Source organism: Netta rufina, assembly GCF_964035555.1.
Source record: "Netta rufina genome assembly, chromosome: 1".
Lineage (NCBI taxonomy): Eukaryota > Metazoa > Chordata > Aves > Anseriformes > Anatidae > Netta > Netta rufina.
Genome location: NC_140123.1, coordinates 110,348,228 through 110,368,727, shown reverse-complemented (window position 1 = coordinate 110,368,727; position 20,500 = coordinate 110,348,228). Strand labels below are relative to the sequence as shown.

At 49.1% G+C, this 20,500-nt stretch overlaps 1 protein-coding gene across 1 annotated transcript; it reads left to right on the top strand.

The window, feature by feature from the left end:
• Positions 1-988: 988 nt before the first annotated feature.
• On the top strand, positions 989-20,264 carry CD80 (CD80 molecule; the record flags this gene model as incomplete). The annotated part of the gene is made up of 5 exons (XM_084292575.1): positions 989-1,055; positions 12,054-12,395; positions 14,945-15,226; positions 17,260-17,385; positions 20,158-20,264. The coding sequence occupies 5 exons, from the start codon at positions 989-991 to the stop codon at positions 20,262-20,264; spliced, it is 924 nt and encodes a 307-aa protein (XP_084148701.1).
• Between the last annotated feature and the right edge of the window lie 236 nt (positions 20,265-20,500).

Here is a 20,500-nt window from a genome sequence, read left to right as displayed (position 1 = left end):
AGTAATCTGAATCAGCAAGCCAGAAATCTTCATTTAAATAATTGCTTTTAATTGTTTTGTGTATGCACATTATTTTTTTTTTTCCCTGAAGAAAAGCAGGTTTCCATCAGTGTGTAAACCTTTCACTGTGATTATTACCATTAAATATAACCTCTGATGCTATATCTGGGTTCATTTTATTTTCCCATAGGCAGGTGCACTATATTTGTACAAATCTATGTCACTCAGCACACATTTACTCATTTGGGCTCTTACTTACTATTACTAAGCTATCTCTTTTTATACTCAGAATTTGCTTCTGAGTGCTTGGAAATCGAAGTTGAGCTAAGATGTACATCAGAGACATCTTTAGTGAAACAACGCCTCTCGTGCCTGCAGAGAGTTTGGGCACAAGGAGGGGACATTTATCGAAAACGTGCTTCGCATTTGAGAGTGATAGAAGCAGTGCGAGGAAAGAGCTAGCTGACCCTGACTCAGGACGACCCTACAGCCCTTGCCTCCCTCACCCTCCCCTGGGGCAGGAGGGGGAGCCCAGCGTCGCCCCATGCCCCATTTTGGGGCCCTTTCCTTCCTTCCCGAGTCCTAACACCTCCCGGCCCTTTGTTTTTGGGGGTGTCCCGGGGCGGCGGGGCCGTGGCGGTGAGCGCTTGGCCTCACACACGCCCTGTGAGGAAGCCGTGGGCGGGCGTGAGGCAGCTTATCAGGCCCAGCGCCTGCGCGCCGCCCGGCCTTCCCCCAGCACCCCGGTGGGGAGACAAAGTCCCCGGGCGAGGCCAACGGCCACCGGGTGCCCATGGCCTGGTGCTGAGCCCCTGCCTCCTCCCTGCAGCACCGGGAGGCCTCGCTCGCCTGGTGAAGCCCCACAGTGACGGGGACAGAGTGGGAAGCTGACTTGAGTCGGGTTTTTGGGGAGGCAGCAGGTGTCGGGAGCTCACGGGTGCTGTGGCTGCCAGCCCAGCGCGGCACGCAGATGGGGTGCCTGGCGGTGATGGCCGGATGGCCACTGAAGAGGTGGCTCGGACTCGCGCTCGTCCTGCTTCACCTGGTTACTTTGGGTAAGTAAAATCAACCAGCACCGAGGGAGATGCTTGCAGGTGCCAGGCTGGAGGTGCCGGGCGGTCTCCCCATCTGGGTGGGAGGACGTTGGGTGTTGGCGGGGTGGCTGATGCCCACAGGGGCACATGGTGGGACCCCCCGGCCTCCCCGGCGGGGAGGAAGCAGCATGTTGGCCCCGAGGGGATGAGCAAGCTGCCGGCTCCTGCAGTGCGGTGGTTTCTGCAGTTTTTTGGCTGAAACTGAGTTTGTGGAGGGGAGACGGGGCAGGGTGGTGGGCTGCGCTGCTGCATGCCAGGGCTCCCTCTGGCAGCACGGCTCCGTGTTGGAGGACAGCAAGGGCTGTCCCCATGAACCAGCCACATTGCTCGCCAAAGACCACAGATAGCCCTGAGCACAGGAGGCTTGGGGTTGAGTCCTCTATGTTGTATGAAATGTTAACCCCGAAACCACAAAAAGCACACTCCTGAGCTGGGATTTGTTACGGGTGTGAAACAGGCTGTGCTTACCGGCGGTCCTGGTATTTCACGGCAGCTAACGATACCTGGGGGCCAACCTGGGCTGAAGCGGGGCTCCCATTAAAAATAATGCAGAATTAGGAGGTTTTCATGGTGCTGTTGTGAAACTGTGAGATATCTGATGCTCTCCGCTGGGTTTCGTTTTGACTTTCAGTCTCAGAATCTTAAAACAAAACTCGGAGAATTGAGCAGGGATGCAATCACGGGGCTTGCTTGGGAAGAAGGCAGCCTTGGGCACCCTCGTGAGATCTGTGCTCGACGCTTTCCCCCGCACTCCTTCGCTGCCCTCTGCGCTTGCGAAGCACATGTCAGCCATGGGCATGTTGTGCCCGCATTTCAGTCGGCAAATAACCTGCCACGTGCAGAACTGCCTCTCCCTCTGTAATTTAAGACCTGGTGTTTTAATGTAGTAATGAGCAGGTGATAATTTGGCAGCCCTGCAGTTTTTCTAGAAGGGGTGCTGATTCCAAGACCAAAGACGAGCAGCAGCCAGATATATCACTTGATGCTAATAAGCAGTACTGGAAATAGGGGGTTGATAATATTAGCAAACTAGGAGTCCCTGCAGTTACTGTACTTTTTTTGGCATGGTTTACTAAGGGAACACTAGTTCATCCCGCTGGCTGTCTCCCCACCTGTTTCTCAGGCCCTTGCTTATAACTTTGGAACACTCTGCCCCGTTTCGACCAAATCCTACAAGAAGGCAGAGCTGCAGTGTTCTTGCCTGCTGCGTGGAAGCTGCAGGCCCCACATTGTGCCCAGCCAACAGAAAGGGGGAGCGGGCTGTGAGGTGGCTTGAAGCAGGCAGCACAACAGCCCCGAGGGCCTGTGGACCAGCTGGGAGCGGTGGGGAGAGGTGCCTGGGCCAGGAGACACCAGACATAGGCTTTGGTCAGCCTGCGGCTGAGCTGAGTTACTTCTCTAAATCTGATTGATTTCAAAATTCCAGGGTTTAACATGGCAAGACGCAGAGCAGGCAAAAAGCTATTTTGGAAGTGTTGCATAAGCTTTTGGGGTGTAATTGTTAGATGCTTCCCACGCGGTGAGGCGGCGGGGGGCCTGGTGCCTCAGGAGCGGGTCGCTTGGCAGACTGATGAGGGCGGCACAGCCGATGCACTTTCTTTCTCCCTCCCTATGCACACATACATACCCTGCCACCTTTCTCTCCCAAAGAGGTATTCCTGCATTAGTGATGCTTAAAAATCCATGGTACAGTATCCACATATGAGCAGTTCTAAACGCCTCACCAGGATTTTTAGGAGATGCCTTCCTGATGGCACCCATAGGGACCGCAAGGACTGGCCTCAGATCTTCTCATGGCAAAACTGTGAAGCCTTGGGAGTCGTGGCCCTGCCAGTGAGTTCCCCTGCCCTGTTGAGCAGGTCACCAGGGCCAGCATCTTCAGAACCGACCTTGTCTGGAGCTGCTGATCACCACGGCATGGCATGGCATGGGCACCCACAGCCTGTGGCTCCATTGTGCATCCTCGGGCTTGGCCCGTGTGTCCTGGTGCTTGCACACCTTCCTGCTGCAGTGCTCTGAAAGGCCAAAGAGCACGCTGGGGTGAAAGCAGGTGCTCTCCCTATGCTGTATGTCCATAAAATGGTAATATTGGGAATGTCAGGCTGAATTTTTACATGGTGGCAGTAGAGGGTATTGAGGTGGGGATTAATTAAAAAGGATGATTCGAAGATTGTACTGTATAGGAAATGATGCATGCCCAAGCTGCCTTGATGTATTTGTTTCCCCCTACATTGAATTTTGCTACTCTGGCGTTCACCTGAGGTGACCCCCTGAAATAACACTGTAATTTAGAGCTGCTCCCAAGATGTTGTCTGCTGCTGGAGACACTGATGAGCACGAACGCCCTGCCGTCTCAGCACGGTGGAAAAGGGGCAGAACAGCCTTGATTACATCCTTGATTACAGCACAAACTTACTTATTTATGGTCTGAATGCAATGATGGTATCCTCATGGGCTTGCTTTTCTCCTGCCATTCCACCTTCACACCCACCTACTAATCGCAGGATGGCCATGTTCTCCAGCCCTGTTTGAGGTTGTTATAATGGGAAAATATCGCTTGAAGTCACCCACAATGACCTTTCCCTGCCCTGGGCATGAAGCTGGCGTAGGCACTGGTAGCTGGGACCCAGCCGCCCCTGGCCTGTGTCCGTGGAGCATTCCTTTTTGGCTTCCCTGGAGTCTTTTCATCTGACTGGAGGCAGTCCCGTTCTCGGTTTCTTCACAGCCGTGAAATTTTTGGGAAGTTCTGAGGAAAATCCCTACGGCTTTTCTGAGTTATTGGAGAGTTGGGGAGGGGAGGGGGGAATATTCACTTCCCTCGGCATCGCAAACGAATGTTTGCCCACAAGTAACTCACTCTGGGAATCCCCTCTCGTGTGTTAATACCGATAAAGTGCTCAGAGTGGAGCTAGGTTTTGGAAGGGGGTAATGAGCCTTGAGGTGAAGAAAGGTTACCTGTTTCACAGCCTCTCCCAAATATTAAAGCAGCAAGTAGTGAGCTCCAGGTGCTTCGCAGCTGATTTCCGTGCCAGCTCTGGTACAGGTTGTGCTGAGGGCAGATTGCGTGGTGGAGGTGGCAGAAATTTTTCTTTATGTACAAGCTTTGCCCACTTTGACACTGGATGCAAATTGAGTTTCTATCTTATCACTCTTGCTGTCTTCAGCTTTTTTTTTTCTTTCTTTTTTCGGACGAGTTTCTGTCTCCTCCCCCCATTCCAGATACGCAGAAAATAAATGTCTTTGGTTAAATAGCAATGGCAGCGGAACTGAGGAACTCCTTTCTCTGTCTGTCTGTCTATCCAGAATGAAACCTGCTCTAACAGCCTGTCTGGAGAAACAGAAACCCATCTACAGGCTTTTGCTTATAGACTGCTTTACTATTTCTGGCTTTTTTTTTTAATGAGAGCGCTCTTTGGGGGAGAAAAAATAAATTGAACAGACAAGCGAAATTCCTACACAGTCAAATTATAGTTATATGCACGTATATAGAGTTCGTAAAGTTAGCTGTGCAACATTTCTTTCACCCATATTGTTTCCTTTTTCCAGTTAGAGCAGAATGAACACAAATACCTCCGGTGAGCTCATTACTCTGAGGCCAAAACCTTTTTTGTATTTCTTGGATTGCCAAGGCCTTTGCAGCCCTTTTACGATGTGAATGTCAGACATTCCTGCATTTAAACATGCAAAGTTTGGGGCCGAAATTTGTGCACACTGAGGGCGATTACCAGCAGAAGTGGCTGCCCTACACGTCCTCACACCTTTCCCACTTGGTGCTGCCTCAAGCCCCAGATACAGGTGTGGTTGGTGGCATAAGTAATAGGGCATACACCCTGCTGCTCTCCCCGCTGCGCCTGGCAGAGTTTCCTTTTACCTCTTTTTTTCCCCTTTTTTACTTTTTTTTTTTTTTTTAATTTTCGTTTTCCACTTTTTATCCTTCTTGCTTCCTTTTTTCCCTTTCATCCAGCTGCACCCCAAAGTTGTGCCAGGCTGGAGGAGAATTTCCACCTTCACAGAAATGCTCCATCCTTTCTAACGTTTCCTCCCATAAGCACTGCGTGTCTTCAACATGGTATTCTTCATGATGTGGCAAGACAGATGCATTAGACACACTTAAATCTGTTTGTTGACGAAAGGAAGTTGGTTTTGCTTTTAAGGATATGAACTTTATGTTGAATTGTAGCCATTCTGTCCCCTTGGAGGGGCATCAATATCAGGAGTCTCAGGAGGTCATTTGAGAATGTGTAAATCTTTCCCAACGCGGAAATGCCACGGGCTCTGCTTCTGCTTTTTCACTGTTATGCTTTTAAAATATCATTCGTCCCAGGGGACTCCCTGGCTGAAAATAAAATTGCTGACTGCTGGGTGGCACCTCTAGCTACACGGTGCTCAAAAGCTGTCCGTGCCCCAAATGCCCCTGTGTTGTATAAAAAGCTAGAAAAGACCATCGAGGCCGGTCCCTCTGCACACTGCTGAGCTCTCTCCGTAGCAGGTACCCTCTGGTGTAATTTTATGTGCCTGACAGACCGAGACTTCATCCCTGTTCCTGGCACGCTGCTCCCCGAGCAGACCGTGCTGTCAGCCGCTGCTTGCCACCGGCAGGGAGCCCTGAGCTGCGATGCTGCCGGCTGTTACCTGCAGCGCCCGAGCAGTCCCTGCCGAAGCATCATTTCACTCCCTCTGTGGTTTCTGCAGCTTTCAGACACCCCTGGGCCGCTCTGTTCTGCTTTGGTTAGCCATCCTTCTCTTTAATATCCGCTTGCCAGGCGACGCTTTTATCCAGGGCTGTTCAATCTTTGCTCCAGCCGAGGGGCTGTGACAAGCTCACCATCTGCAGAGCGCTGCTGAGTTAGTGCCGGAGCAGGGACCGCGGTGTGTGAACAGGATTTGTGCTGGCAGGCCTGCGGCTTAGTCACAGCACAGGTACATACATATTGCTGTGGTGACAGGCAAGCACTTCAGACAAATAAAAACTGCGACTTCTCTAATTCTTATGTGAGAGGTGTAACACTTGATTTTCCTGGTCACTGGGCGTTTTCACCTCCTGTTAGTTTCAAGAGGGGCTGGCTACGTGGGGAGCATGTGAGGCAGCGACATTTAGTGAGCACCGAAGAAAATGGGGGCCTTAAGCAGTGGGGGGACCTTGACTTCAAAAGGTTTGCTGTGAGGACAGCAGTACTGATGGCAGGGGCGCTGGAGGAATTCAGAGAATGATCTGAGGACATCTTCAGCTGGGAGATAAATATAGAGGAAGTACAAAGAGATCCAGTCAGCAAGGGACAAAGGCTCCAGGGGAAAAAAAAAATTAACAAATTTATTTTTGTCTTCATGTGCTACAAATCTCCCCCAAAGGCCTGTCTTACACAACTGCCACATCTAGTTTCTGTCCCGAACTGGGAAATTGTAAGAGTGCTGAGCCAGATGCACGGATCTGAGCTTGAAAGGAACTAAAATATGCAAATCCTCCAAGGACATCCAGATTTTGTGTTTCCCCTGCCCTTTTTCATCTAGCTGGGTCACCCACTCCCAGTGCAGGGAACGGAGAAAGGGGGAAGGCTTGGAAAGACTCTTCCCTTCCCTCCTTTCCCCAAGTCAGAAATGTCCCAATCCCCAGCGTCCCTCCTGCTATGCACCGACGGGAGGTAAGCAAGCCCTCCTTCTTTTCCTCCCCAAGCAACATCCATGCAGAGGGCTCTGCGGCAAATGGGAGGATATTCAGAAATTATTTAGTCATCATCACTGTCCCCCCCAAGTCCTTTGACTTCTCCTCTCCAGCTCCGTGCTCGGAGGCGACCTCCTGGCTAGCACCAAAATCAGAAATTTGCCAACTGACTTGTGATGTGAAGAGTTGCAATCTTACTCATCTTATAAGCAAAGCAGACTGGACATACCCAAGCGGTGGGCTTGTCCCAGCGCGAGGCACTCGTGACTCAGAGAGCAGCAGATTTTTATCTCGAGAAGTTCCGAAACAGGACTCGGGCAGGGCAGGAGCAGGGGGGAGGAGGACCGGCTGGCTGGAGTTGCCCCAGCGTTGCAGTGAGCCCCTTCACCAAAGTACTTCAGATTCCCTTTCACCTTCTCAGTTGCTAATTGCAGATAGTGGAAGTTTTCATGATCCGTGGAGTTTCTTCAAGGCTAGGTTTTTGTCAGAGCAGCGACTTAGTCGCAGAGCATCCTCTCAGCTTCTGCCTGGTTTCCATGGCATAACGATAACCAAGAGGGAGTGAAACTAAGTTTCTGGTGTTTTTGTCAGGAACCTGCCAATGCAACTCTAGTCAGAGGGAGGAAGGCTTTGGCAGGACCTGATGGGAGCGGTGCGTGTCCGAGAAACCAAGCCCACACCTGACAGCACACGTGTTGGGACAGCCATGTGAGCTTCTCTGAAGCGAGCGTTGCCCACAGCACATAACTTCTTACCAAGGTGTCATCAGGGAGACAAATAAGATTGATACTTTCCGATTCGTCATCACTAGGGCCCCGGGTTAACAGCCTGCTGGAAAAATGGGCTTAGTGCACATCCCCTGAGATGTGCTGTCTTGCTGTCTGTAGATGCAGAAAGGTCTCCTCTGCTTTTCACAGCTGCTTCATGATTCCAAGGATTTCTCCTCTGAAAAAGAAACAAAATTAAAAATAATAAATAATAATAACATTAAATGGAAAAAAGGCAGCTGAAGGAGTGGGGCATAAGAAGTCAAAAGATATGCCAGGGACATGAATGCTGTTGCCAAATTGAGCTGTATAAGGCTGGGCTAAGCAAGGTTGGTGCTTTGCTCAGCAGGAGCGTGGCTGTGAGGATGGAAGCACACAAAGGTAGGAAGCACAGCTGAAACTGCTGAGCAGGGCACCCCCAAGTTATGGCTCAAAACCAAGCAGAGCTGAACTTTTAGAAAACCTCTTTGCCCCCGCTCCCTGTCTCAGGCCTGACATGACATCGTAAAGTAGGATCAATCCCAGCTCTGCCCTGCTGTGGGCACACTTGCCAAGTGTGAGCATGTGTGAGGCAATGAGCTGGAATGGAGCCGCTGCCAGATGAAGTGTGTGGCAGCTTTTCTTCAGGATGCCCTTAACCCTCCTCCCTCACCACATCTGGGATGAGTAAGTGAACAGGACCTACCAGAAGGTCACCGTGACACCAGCTAAACTGTGACACCGTGAACCAAATTCGGTTCACAGCTGCTTCTCTTTGCCAGAGCAGTGCAGAACAGCTGAGGGATGGATAGCAGCAGTAATTAATTCATTACCGAGGGCTGGGCTGGAGTTTATGAAAGGGGAAAGGAGCATTGCTCTTTTCTCTGTGTGCTGAGACCTTCCTGCATGCTGAAATCAAGCCTGGGCAGCAGGACCCTCAGAGGCTTCCCAGGCACTTGTGTGCAGGTTAGTAGCCAGTCCCAGGCTCCCTGAAGAGGGCTGGCAGCACCTGCTTTTCTCTGTTTCATCTGGTCTTTCTCATTTCATGGAGTCTTTGTAGTGAAATGCAGAGTGAGGCAGTGATTTTGTCCCAGTGTCTCCACGCAGGAGTTATCTGAGCATCTGTTGGGCTATTTTCAGTATATTCACAGTGTGGGTTAGATGACATATAAGGTATTTCTTCCAGTGTTCAAGTGTAGCACAGGATATTTGCTGAGTTTTATCTTCATGGAAATCCTTGAAAGAATCTGATCGCTCACTGGTAAAATTTCCTGGGGTAAAGAAAAGACCAACGGGGAGTGTCCAGTCCTTTAAAGACTCAGCTCTTCAAAATTTCTCAATTTTTAAACTAATATAAAAACCTGACAGAGCTTTTTGTAGAAGTGTCATCTGGAAAAATGTACAGGTGCACTGTCTTACGTGCTGCTTACTCAGAGGGGCAAGGGACTCCAGGTCCACCACGAAGGACCTTTCCCTCTGTGTGGCTTGCCTTGTGGGTTGTGTGTGGAGTGAGGTGACACAAGGTGAGGCCAAAAAAAAATGTCAAAATGGCTCAGCAGGATAGAGAAGTGGTGGGTGGAAGGGAAGGAGATGGCTTCGGGCTCTCCTTTCCCAGGGAATTAACTGAAGTTTCCAGCAGCCCGACCCTGCTCCTCTAAAGCCTTGTGTGGTCTTTCGCTGCCTTTTACAGGCAAATGCCTCAGCAGCGCTCTGCCCCAGAGGCAAGCCGCTCTCCTGTGCAGCCTGGCCAGCAGAACCAAGCTCTCTGTGGCCGGGGGAATTTCTGAAACCTGGCTGCCGCAAGGGATGAAGGAAAGGGGGAAATCTAGTTAAAGGTTTTGTTAAGAATTAAAGATTGTTAAAGACTCTTCTTAAAAAACGGGAGCTCAACAGCCTTTCCGCCCTCCATTTCAGAGTGAACAAGGAAGGATGCTTTTCCTCTAAATTCACCTTTCTCTTCTAATCAGCCCTGTTGTGTTTAGGAGTAGTTTGAATGAAACACACTTTTTCTGCTGTTTGATCAGCCCTTTCCTTGGTTCAGCACCGTGGGCTGCCAGCGGAGGAGCAACGCGAGTGCCCAGTGAGCAGGCAGGCTTCGCGGTGTGCAGGAGGGTGGTTTATTTCTTTTTCTAGAAAAGTCATTAAAAACTATTTCCATGGTGGATACCTCCCCCGCAGCCTGGTTATGGAGAGCATTCAGCGCAGAAATGGGACAGAACTGAGTTTTCATTTTTGCTTTGCAGTTCACCTTTAAAGTGAAAGGGGACTTTTGTGGGACTGAATGACTCTTCATGGACCTTGGTTCCTTCAGGCCTGCAGCATTCAGGTTGCAGTTTCAAGGGTGCAGAGCCTTGTAAGGGTAGATGTGACATCAGCAGGAGTTTCCAGCCCCTGCACATGTACTGCCGAGGAGGTTTTTGTTCTCCTTTTGGTCGCAAAGGAGACTCTTTGGGGCAAGGCGCGGAGAACCTCATGCAACTCATGATGCGATGTCTCACTGACATTTACTGTACGCCTACTCTTCCCCTATTGCTGCAAAAGAAAATAGAAAATACACACTCAACTACATTGTTATCACCAGGATCCACAGTCCCAAAGCTTTCCTGGCTGCTCCTGGAGGTCTCGCCAGCAATAGTAAGAGCTGAACTGTGAGAACAGGCAAAGAAGTGGTCAAGGAAAAACACACACAGACACACACACAAGTGCACAGCAGGAGGAACTTCAAGAATCACTGTCCCAAATGGGTCGCTTTTAAAGTAACCAGAAGGAAATGCTTTTTCACACAGCATGTAATCAAGTCATGTAACCCACCGCCATGGGAGTTTTGCTGCGGAAGCCAAAAATATACGTGTGTTCCTGAAGGGGCAGAGCCTATTTGTGGAAGATAGCTCCAGCAGTAGCAATAAGCTGCCAACGTCAGGGAGCCCCTAAATTTGTGACTGCCACATGTTGGGGTATGCCAGGTCTCATCCCGTGTAGCGTGCAAGAACTGCTTTTTCTATGCTTTTGGGCCAGTGGCTTTCTGCCACAGGTCAGTGCGCTGAGTGGGCCCACGCCGTGCCCCAGTCTGGCTGTAGTCATGCCTACGATGCATTGTAAGGGGAAGTACAGGTGGGGGGAAATCGTGTCAGAAACTATCACCTCCTTTCCTTTGGAAGATGAGCGAAGTGGTGAGATGAAGCTGGCACGAAGCGTGCAGGAGGGACGGGGAGAGCTGTGCCGCGGGGGACGGGGTGGGAGCTCATTTCATGCTCTGTCAGGGCTCGGGACTGCTAAACTGAGGCTCACAGCTGCCAGTGGTTGGCACTGCACTCAGGGAGCTCTCCCTGTTCAGGGCCTTCCCAGCACCTCTCAGATGTGTTTCCTGAGGTCTCTGCAGGGAAGGAAGAGGGAGTCTGAATCTTCTCTGCATCCGCCTGATTCCTTATTTCTCTGCTGTCAGTCAGTGGAGTGCAAGAGGTCGGTCTGTCTCCCCCTTCTACTGGAGATAAGTTCTGAGGCAGTGAGGCCTAGGCAAGCAGGGCAACCCCAAAACAACCCGGCCTTCTGGACTAGGGTGTGCAGGGGATGAGCATCACCCCAGAGGCTACACAGACCCAGGCAAAGGCAGACGCATCTGCCCTGGCCTTGCACAGGGCTGCAGGAGCCCCTGGCTCGGTGGCTCCCTTGCGTTGTCTGTTGCCCGGTGCCTGTGAGCACCCACTGGAAAGAGGAAGGGAAGTAGTAATGTGAAGCAGTGGGATTACTGCCAGCTTGGTCAAAGGTCAGCAGTAACGTGTGTATTTTCCTCTTGCAAGAGCCCCAGCTTGTCACTGAAGGTGCACACCTGTACACAGTGCCAGGAGGGAGTTTGGGAATACCTGTGCTGGTTTACAGGTAATCCCAAGGGAGGCCCATGGGCCTTCAAAAATATTAATTCATTTTAGCTAGTCTAGGAAAACATGTTTACTTGCTAATACCATGTTAATATCATGATAAAAGTGTGGCTCTAACCACAGTTTGTTATCGTAGGGCTGCTTCTGGGATCTTAAAAGGCTGTTTGTGTGTTGTTTATAAAAAAAAAAAAAAGCAAAAAGCAAATCCCCCAGTCTAATCAACCACTGTGGCCATGTTTGGGATGCAGGGACCACAAAGTTAGAGCAGAGACTTTCCCAACACTGAGCTCTGAAAAGGGAGAACAGAGGAGCCAGCAGCTGGAGCACGTATGTTTTTATCCTTTCATCCAACAATCATGGCAACTCTTCACTCTGAGGTGTGGTGTTGAAAGCAGCACCAGAGCTTATTTTCAGGCAAGTAAGTCTCCTGCCTTTGCTTTTGGTAATTCATGCTGAAATCATTGCGTGCCTGCTGGCGATCATGAGAAGGGCTGGAGCATCACATAAAAAGGCACCGCCCAGACAGTCCTCCCCTCAAGGAGAGCTGAAGCTGCAGGTGGGGCGAGGGGTGAGGTAGATAAGGGGGTGCAGACAGAGCTGAGATAGGCGAGCTCTCCACAGCAGGCCCTGCCCCAGGGCTGCACCCCTGTCTCATTGCCTTCTGTTTGCCCCCGTACAGGCTGCGCGCTGCCGAAGGAAGTCAAGAGTAAAGTTGGGGAGAAGGTTGGCCTGCCTTGTTGCTATGAGATCCCCAGCTCGGAAAGCCTGCGCAACTACCGGGTCTACTGGCAGAGGAACACCAGGGAGGTGGTGCTGGCCTACTCGGAGGGGGAGAAGATCACAGATTACAACCAGTACGTGAACCGGACAGAGCTGGACAGCAAGAACCTCACCCTGTGGATCTACCCTGTGGAAATCCTGGACAATGGCACTTACCAGTGTGTGGTTCAGAACCTCAGAATTTCACACGACTTTTCACCCCGTGTTGTGTGTGATGCGCCTGTGTCCCTCTCTGTTACAGGTAGGTGGGCTGCCTCCCTGCACCTGAGGCTTTCTGGCACCAGCCCCTAGGGGAAAAGGGCACTCCTTGAAGCTTTAGGCATAGTGTAGCAGGTAGCTTTTCATCGGGAAGCCTAAAACAGCACCAGAAAGTCTGTTAAGTCCCCTGTATTTCCCTTCAGGCAGCCTTCCTCCCGTCCTTCCAAAACCACCCCAGATACAGAAAATTGCCCTTTCCTCTCCCACCACCACACTCCCCTTGATGACGCCCTCTTGGGAAAGGCCATCTCCCAGGTCCCACTGCCACTGGGTGCCCTGGGCCACCTCTGCCCCCTGCTGTCTTTTGGGCAAAGCTGAGACCCTCGGTGCATGGGAAGCATCCAAGCCACAGGTGGAGCGGGGTGGTGCTGCTTCTCCTTGGCCCCAGAGGCATCTCCTGTGGGGCTGGTCCGTGCGCGGGCTGCACGGCAGCTCCACAGCCTGAGGTTGGAGACTTGAGGCTTTCTACCTCAAAGGCAAAAACCAAGTTCCTTTGCTCAAAACGAATCTGAATCTGTTGTTGGAGGCTGCAGAAAGTTCCGCTGACATTATTTTCCACTTGCGCCACTTGTTTTTGTCGTGGTTGGTTTCAACCAAAAGCAGAGATACTGGTAACGTGTGTGTGTGTAAATATATATATTTAAACAGATTTGAATACCTTTAGCAGCAGAGCTCCAGAAATCCTCCAGACAACCACTGAATGAGCATTCCCTACCTTGAATGAACATTTGTCAGGAGAAAAAAAAAAAGCCACCACAAGTTCTTGAGGTTTGGCCACTGCCTGCCTACTTGGGTGAATGAATGTTGGACATACACGCAATGAGACAAATTCAGTGATCCTTTTGGGAACCAATAAGTAAAAAATGGCGCTGCACTGCTGGAACCCTCCCTAGCAGTGGAGGAGAGTATTGCTGAGGGGACCAGTTATTGTGGGAACCAGCAAAGGGAAAGCTCCCTTTGCCACAGCTGGAGCCAGGCTACCCTGAGCGAGAGAGGTGGAGCAGTGTTATGCCCTGATGACTGATCCGGGAGCTTTGGTGAAGCAGACTGGGAGGTTTGAAGGGACTTTCCAGATGTCAAACTGGATGTCAACAGTGTATTGCTCAACAGCGGGCCTGGAAGGAGAGCCGGGTCTGTGTCTGCCACTGGTTGGCCATGCAATGTTGAGCAAGTCTGTTTCACTAGCTACTGGGTAGCCTAGGCTATGGTTTCATGGTCAGCTTAGGCCATGGAAGACATGTTATGACCATAAGGGACTGCTCCCCATTTCCTTGCCTTTGTAGGCTGCCTTCTGCAGGTCCTGTCAGTCATGTGGCCAAAGTGTGAGTCAGGCAGGGAGCAACTGCAGACACAACCGTAGCTGCTCCAAAAAGGGCTGTTCTGCAGTGCAATAAGCAACATGCTGCAGCTCTCTGTGTAGCCTGGCCATGGCTGGGGCTGTAGGGAGTGGTCAGACTTGGAGCTGGCAGGGGTGGGAGGGAGAGAGGGGCAGTTTGGTGCCTTTGGAAGCAGTGGTACTAGTGGATGCACACCCACCAGGAGCCACACATTGAACTGCTGCTTCTGACTGGTCCCTGTCTTGCCCAATCTGTGGTCCCACAGAGGTTTTGTCCCGTGGAAGTGCTGCCTTAAGTAGTCCCCGTGCCTCTTTTTGCCTCTGCTGAGGCTACTTACTGCAACCCGCAGGCATCCCCAGTAGTGCCGATGCAACTGTTTAGTCATGCAATGAGCCAGACTGGCAAGGGGATCCAGGCTAACAATGAAACCAGCTTTTTCTCCACCTTCATCCATACCTGTTTTCTCACCTATTTGACCATGAAGCCTCAGAAACACTTGCACCAATACATCTAAAGCAGAGGGAGGGCATGGAACAAGCTGTGTGGGTGGGTGGGAAAGCTCCAAAAACCAATTATGGCAATGCCAAAAGAAGTCTGGTGGGAACACGGTCTGTGTTCGTCAGAGGAGGACCTATGGATTGCTATGCATTTTTGCAATTAGCAGTATGACTGGGTCTTGCTCTCAGCTGGGCCGTCTGGGGGCTCTCATAAAGAAACTATAATTTATTCTGGTACTGGCCATTGTGGCTGAGAGGCCAACGTGTGACTAACTCTCCCCCCCCACCAGAGATGGACCCTCTGTGAGCTCCAGGGTGAGAAAGGACAGGGCAGAGTGTGTGGGGGGAGGAAATAGTCTGCCATTGCCTCTAATACAGATTTTTGTTCCACTGCTTCATATTCAGTCCAGTCTTATGACTCTGTTGCTCCACAAACTGCTGTATGTAGAGAGGAACAGCAGCACTGGAGAGGTGGCATCACAAAGTTCGTGACACCTGGGATAGTGATCAGGAAGGAAAAGAAGCAAAGGTCAACACTATATCCTGTCAAGGCTGCTGGGAGGATGCTAGGGCACAAGAAAGGCCAAACAGATTACCACAGAGGGAGAGTGTCCCATGGGGGAGTCTTTACTTTTACCATGGGTGACCAGGACTGTGGGGAATCTGACAGAATGGTTTCTCAATCTTTCTTTCTTCAGCTGACTTCAGTGAGCCAAACATAACATCAAATGTCATTAATACTACTTGTGAATCAACGGAGATGGTGGTAACATGCTCTTCTTATGGAGGTTTCCCCAAACCCAAAATCTCTGGATTCTTCAACAACGGGTCCCTCGTCTGGAATACAACCTGGGTGTCTGAGTCCAGCCTCAGCCCGTACAATGTCACTGGGAAACTGCATCTCAACGTGACCAAAGACATCAACCTCACTTGCTCCGTTGAATACAATGGCTTTGTCAAGTCCACCAGTTTGCTTCTAAGTAGGTTTCCATAATTGTATTACAAAAATGCTTTGCTGAACCTGCTAATTTGCCTCTTTGAGAAAGCAGTAGATGTTTGTATACCTGTTCATGCAAGGACAACCAATGATCCCACCTGTGAGCTGCACACCAAAATATTTCAATGGCTCTAAGACAGCAGGGATGGTGGAACAGTTATAGCTGTTTCTGGTGAGCAGACATGGCTCTGGCTTCCTGCTGCTCTGTGGTGGGCCACAGCTGGGTTGACAGGGCGGCCAGATCCCACAGCCTCAGTGGCTCACACAGGTTGGGATCGGCTCCATTCAGTGCCTGTCTGTACCAGCATGGTCTTGCTGCCAACTGCGTGACACAGACCAGGTATCTGAATGGAGGAACTTGAGAAACGTGTGTGCCTCAAATGCCACAGGCTGTGCTTACAATTTCCTCATTTAAGAAGCGTATTTCTTTTTGCTTTAGTGACAGAAACCATCAGCTGTGGTCTAGACAAAATTCTGCTTTCATACATATATTAAATATAGGGTTAAGTCATATGGATAAAATTGCTTGTGCTTGGCTTAAAATTGATAAAATAATAGGTAAGTGTGTGCCTTGAAAAACTTGAGGGACAAGTGGAAACAGCATGAGGCAAAGCAGCGTGCTACAGTCCACATGTTTTTGCAGTAGAAAGAGATGCACAATAAAATTCTTAAAGCCAAAAGGATTGTTTTTTTTTTTTTTTTTTTTTTTTTTATGTTGTTACCAGAAAAAGTATTTTAAAATATGTCTCTGGGTCTGATGGTTTCACTGTAGAGATACAGGCATCTTCAAGGGAAACTAGTGAAGTGCTGTTGGTTATCCTAGGGAATTTTACCTTATTCATCAAGGTACCTTATTCATCAATCTTACTGAAGTCAAAGGGGCTTGTGAGGAAAGGTGCCATTCAGTTTCAGGACGAATGCCAGAAACTAGTGCTTTATGAATTTTGGTTATTACTGAATGTAGCGCATAATCTCCCTAGAGATCATAATAGAAGGAGGTTACAAATACCATACTGCATAGAAATGGAGAGCAACAAAAAAAAAATAGTAGTAATAACAATACACTGTTGTCACGTTCTCAGAAAAGGAAGCAATCGGCAATGAGAACAGCAGCCACAAAAACCCTGCCTTTTGGCTTTTAAGAAGTGTAACTAGTCCCACTTTGGTACAATGCAAATGGTCTGCCAAATGAGTTTTCCATGAACACAGAGTTCTAGACAGAATTAATATAGCTTCTGGTAAACCCAGGAGGCAAAACCTACAGTGGGAGACAAGTGGGGCCAGATTGTACAGTGGATCAGGCTAGGGTCTTAGGAGTTGAATGAAGCTTAATTGCACTAGAAGCAGAAGATGAAAATCTGAAGACTGTGAACATGTACCTAGTGTGTCCTTTCCATTGAATTAGGGTTGTCCTGTGTGGTATGCAAACGGCCTGTTACCTACTCTCATTTTTGAGTAGCAGAACAGTTATCTCCAGCAGTGAAAAAGAAAAAGACACAGATCTGCTGAAACTGAACTCTCTCCCCAACCCCTTTTCCTTCTGTGATGGGACTGACGCCTCCAGCCTATTAAATACCTCTTGTTTTCCATCGCCTGTGAATTCAGAGATGAAAAAATAGGCAAAAACCAGGTGAAAGCAGCAAGAAAAACTGCAGAGTCCCACTAAGAATGGAAACTTCCTGGATGTGGGCTCAGTTTTTTCTACCAAGCCTAACCAGTTTCTTTAAAAGGAGCTTATGAGCCTGTCTCAGTCCTGCCCTGAACAGAGATCCAGCATATTGGATGCTGTGGATGTGTTAAAATTTCAGCAAAAAGCAAGTGTGGGGGAATGGGAGGGCCTCTACAGGTTAGGCGCCAGCTTTGTCTGTTTGTTTATTGAATGTGTGCTGAATATCCCAGGTTGGATATCCCAGTTAGGATTTGGCCAGAACCACCAAAATTCATATACCTTCTCTTACATGAAAATGACAAAATGTTGTTGGGCCCTTTACTTATGTTTTGTTTCTTCTGTCTCAGCAAAAACAAATGACTGCATTGCCCCTACCATGCCTCCATCCTATAATGTCGTTACTGCTACAAGTATCATCTTTATCATCTTTCTTTTGGCTATCGCCCTAGCAGCAAGATACTTCCCAAGGCATGGTAAGTATAGCTCCTTTATCTAGAAACAGTCCCTTTCTGTTTATGGAGTATCTATGTAAAATACACTTTTATAGAAACTGTACTGACACACTAGGTATTTTTGTACCTCTTCTCATTTCCTTTTTTTTTTTTTTTTTTTTAATGCAGCATCTACTATCACAAAACCTAAGTCCAGCTCAGGACTTTCCTACATTTTGTGCACATGCAGCACTAAGCGTTCTGGTTTGAGAGTCCAGAGCTGTTGGGGGTTTTGTCTGCAGATCAGAGTATTTCCAGAGAACAGGGGTATACAGAGCTGGATTCACAAAGGTCCATTTTTATGTATTAAGATGCTTGAAGATGCCAAGAATCTCGGTCATCACCATACATACAGCTGGGCACTATCAGTTTCAAAATGGGATCGATCTGTCCACATACCCTACTTGGACAATCCCTCAGAAAAGTCACAGAGCCAAAGTTACAAAAGTGTATGGTGCTGGGCCACAGGAAGGACTTTAGTACAGCGACATCTCACTTTTAGAAGAACCCCAATCGGGAGACATGGATTTGTCCTCTTTGTTGGTCCAAAAAGAGCAGAGGTGAGGTGCCAGGTCCTATGCTATGAAATTTTCAATAACTTGAAACATGTCCATGATTTTTTTGATTGCAAAAGGGACCTCAAGCATCTCAGGGTTAGGTGGCAGCTGAGCAGATTTGTTTGTTTGTTTGTGGCTCAAAAATCTTACCTGCTAGCTGTTGCTCCTAGTGTTGTCTAAGCTGGCCTAGCCAGAAAGCCCCTGAAGACATGGGTAGGCATCTAAAGGATGTACAAAGGCAAGTTGGCACCCAGCCGGTACTGAAACTCAACAGCAGCACACGTCCTGTCAGTGCCCTGTTAGTAGCTTTGAAAAGCAGTCCTGCAGGAAGACAGCAGGCTGTGCAACGTGCTATAAATATCACCCAATCGAGCTCTGCCAGGTCTCTGGGGAAGTGGAGGCAGGAGACAAGAATCCCATACCGAGAGCACACAGTGCGCGCTTGGGCCAAAAGCCACCAGTCTGCGCGTCACAGCCCATCACGGTCACAGCGGTAACCATCCCCCTGCTGGAAAGAGGTCGCTCATTAGGCAACAGGGACTTGGTTCACTCGGGAACATGTGAGTTTGTCATGTTCCTGTCTTCCGCTACCTCTGTTACAATTTCAAGCAAGGTCACTCACAAGTCAGGGCATGGAGGTGGTGTTGCTGTGCTCTTCCCCTCGTCGCCAAACACACCCTTTCAAAAAGCAATGTGACCGCTGCATCAGGCTGGGATGATTATCTTTTGGCGCTTTATCACCAAGAAAGGGAGCATCTGGAAGGCAGGAACCCTCTTAGCCACACCTGTGCACCTCCAGAGTGCTGGCTCTTCCCTGGAGCCACGTCGACGGGTGAGCAGTAACCATGCTGAAAACATGAAAACCACAACCCAACACAGCCTGTGCTGTTAGCTGCTGCGTGGACAATGAACTGCTAGTTATGGAAAAAAAAATGAAGTGGAATTGAAACATCTGTCTCTAAATAAGTGCAGGATGGAAATTAAAAGGTCTCCTGCTATTAGCATTCTGAGGTAGCCTTTTATATATAAACCAGATTGCTTTTAAGGTAGATGCAGGAAGCATACCAATGCAGTAGAATGACATCACCTGCACTGTCAGGAGACTCAGCTGCATAAACTCCTTTTTAGTCCCATTTTCCTAACACTCACAGGGAGCAGATCTGCCGAGTCAGGTGGCACAGTCACTTTCCAGACCATGTGAGATGTAAGAAACCAAGGCTAGCGTTTCAAACCAACTTCCCAGTTTGTACAGCTTGCTGCACTTCGGCGCTGCTGTGCACTACCACCTGTCTGGGAAGGGAAATGTCTGTCCTGAGAGTGCTTCCCGCTGGTGTTGCTGCAGATCACCCTTCAGGAGGTGATGTGGGAGCTCAGAGTAGGTCTGAGAGTATCTCTGCTGCTCTGACATAGGGAAAGCTGGTCCAGGAGCTGCCGTGGTGCTCAGAGTCACTTCGGAGCTCGAAAAGCCATGCTTCAAGGAGCTGAAGTGTGGGAGGGAATAGAAAGAGAGAGCAAAACGGAAATAAGGGTTCTCAGATGTGTGATTGTGGTGGTGACCAAAACATGTAGGTGCTTTGTTGAGGTTCACACCCCCTAATCTGAGGAGTTTGGTAAGCGGCATTTAGTAACGTGTACCTTTTACCATTGTTTCCCTACAGACATTATCTTAGCACGTGACGACCTGTCTTTGTATCAGGCCGACATTCTAGATCTGTGCTAATGTGAACAGTTTTATCCACATGACACTATATAGATAACAGCTCTATATAATGGACCTTTCTATCAGATCAGACTATGTCTGTGGGCTAACCATATTCAGATGTACTGCAGGGATGAGCCCTGCCAAGGAAAAATAGGCATAACTAGATTTTAAAGACTTTTGTTTTCTTTGCTTTACTTTCTTGAAGAAGACATTTGCATCAAACACTTTGATCTGCAGTTCACAGAATCACAGAATGGTTGGGGTTGGAAAGGACCTCCAGAGATCATTGGGTCCAACCCCCTGCTCAGGCAGGGTCACCTAGAGCACATTACACAGGATAACATCCAGACGGGTTTTGAATACCTCCACAGGAGACTCCACAACCTCTCTGGGCAGCCTGTTGTAGTGCTCTGTCACCCTCACAGTAAAGAAGTTCTTCCCCTTATGGCAATTGACTTCGAATTCCAAGTGCTAATGAGGGATCTTCTCTTTCAGCCTGTTTTCATTGTTCTAAGAATCAAGACCCAATGGATGAGGATGAGAAGGAAAGTATGAAGCCACCCACGATCTCTAAAATGACATCTGAAACATCGTCAGTATGACCAGATCACATTTGCAGGTAATTTTGTTCACCACTCCTCTCTTGGCAAAATAGATTCTCATGCAATGTTAGCTCACAAAACCATGCGTGGTTTTGATATGAGTGTGCACCTTAGCATAAAAGTGGTAGGGCTCTACTGCCAGTTCAGACTCATGGTATTTCCCAGCCATGGGATGAGGCTCATGTTGCTTGTGGGGCATTGCCTCCTAGAAATTATCTAGTGAAAAATGTTAGATG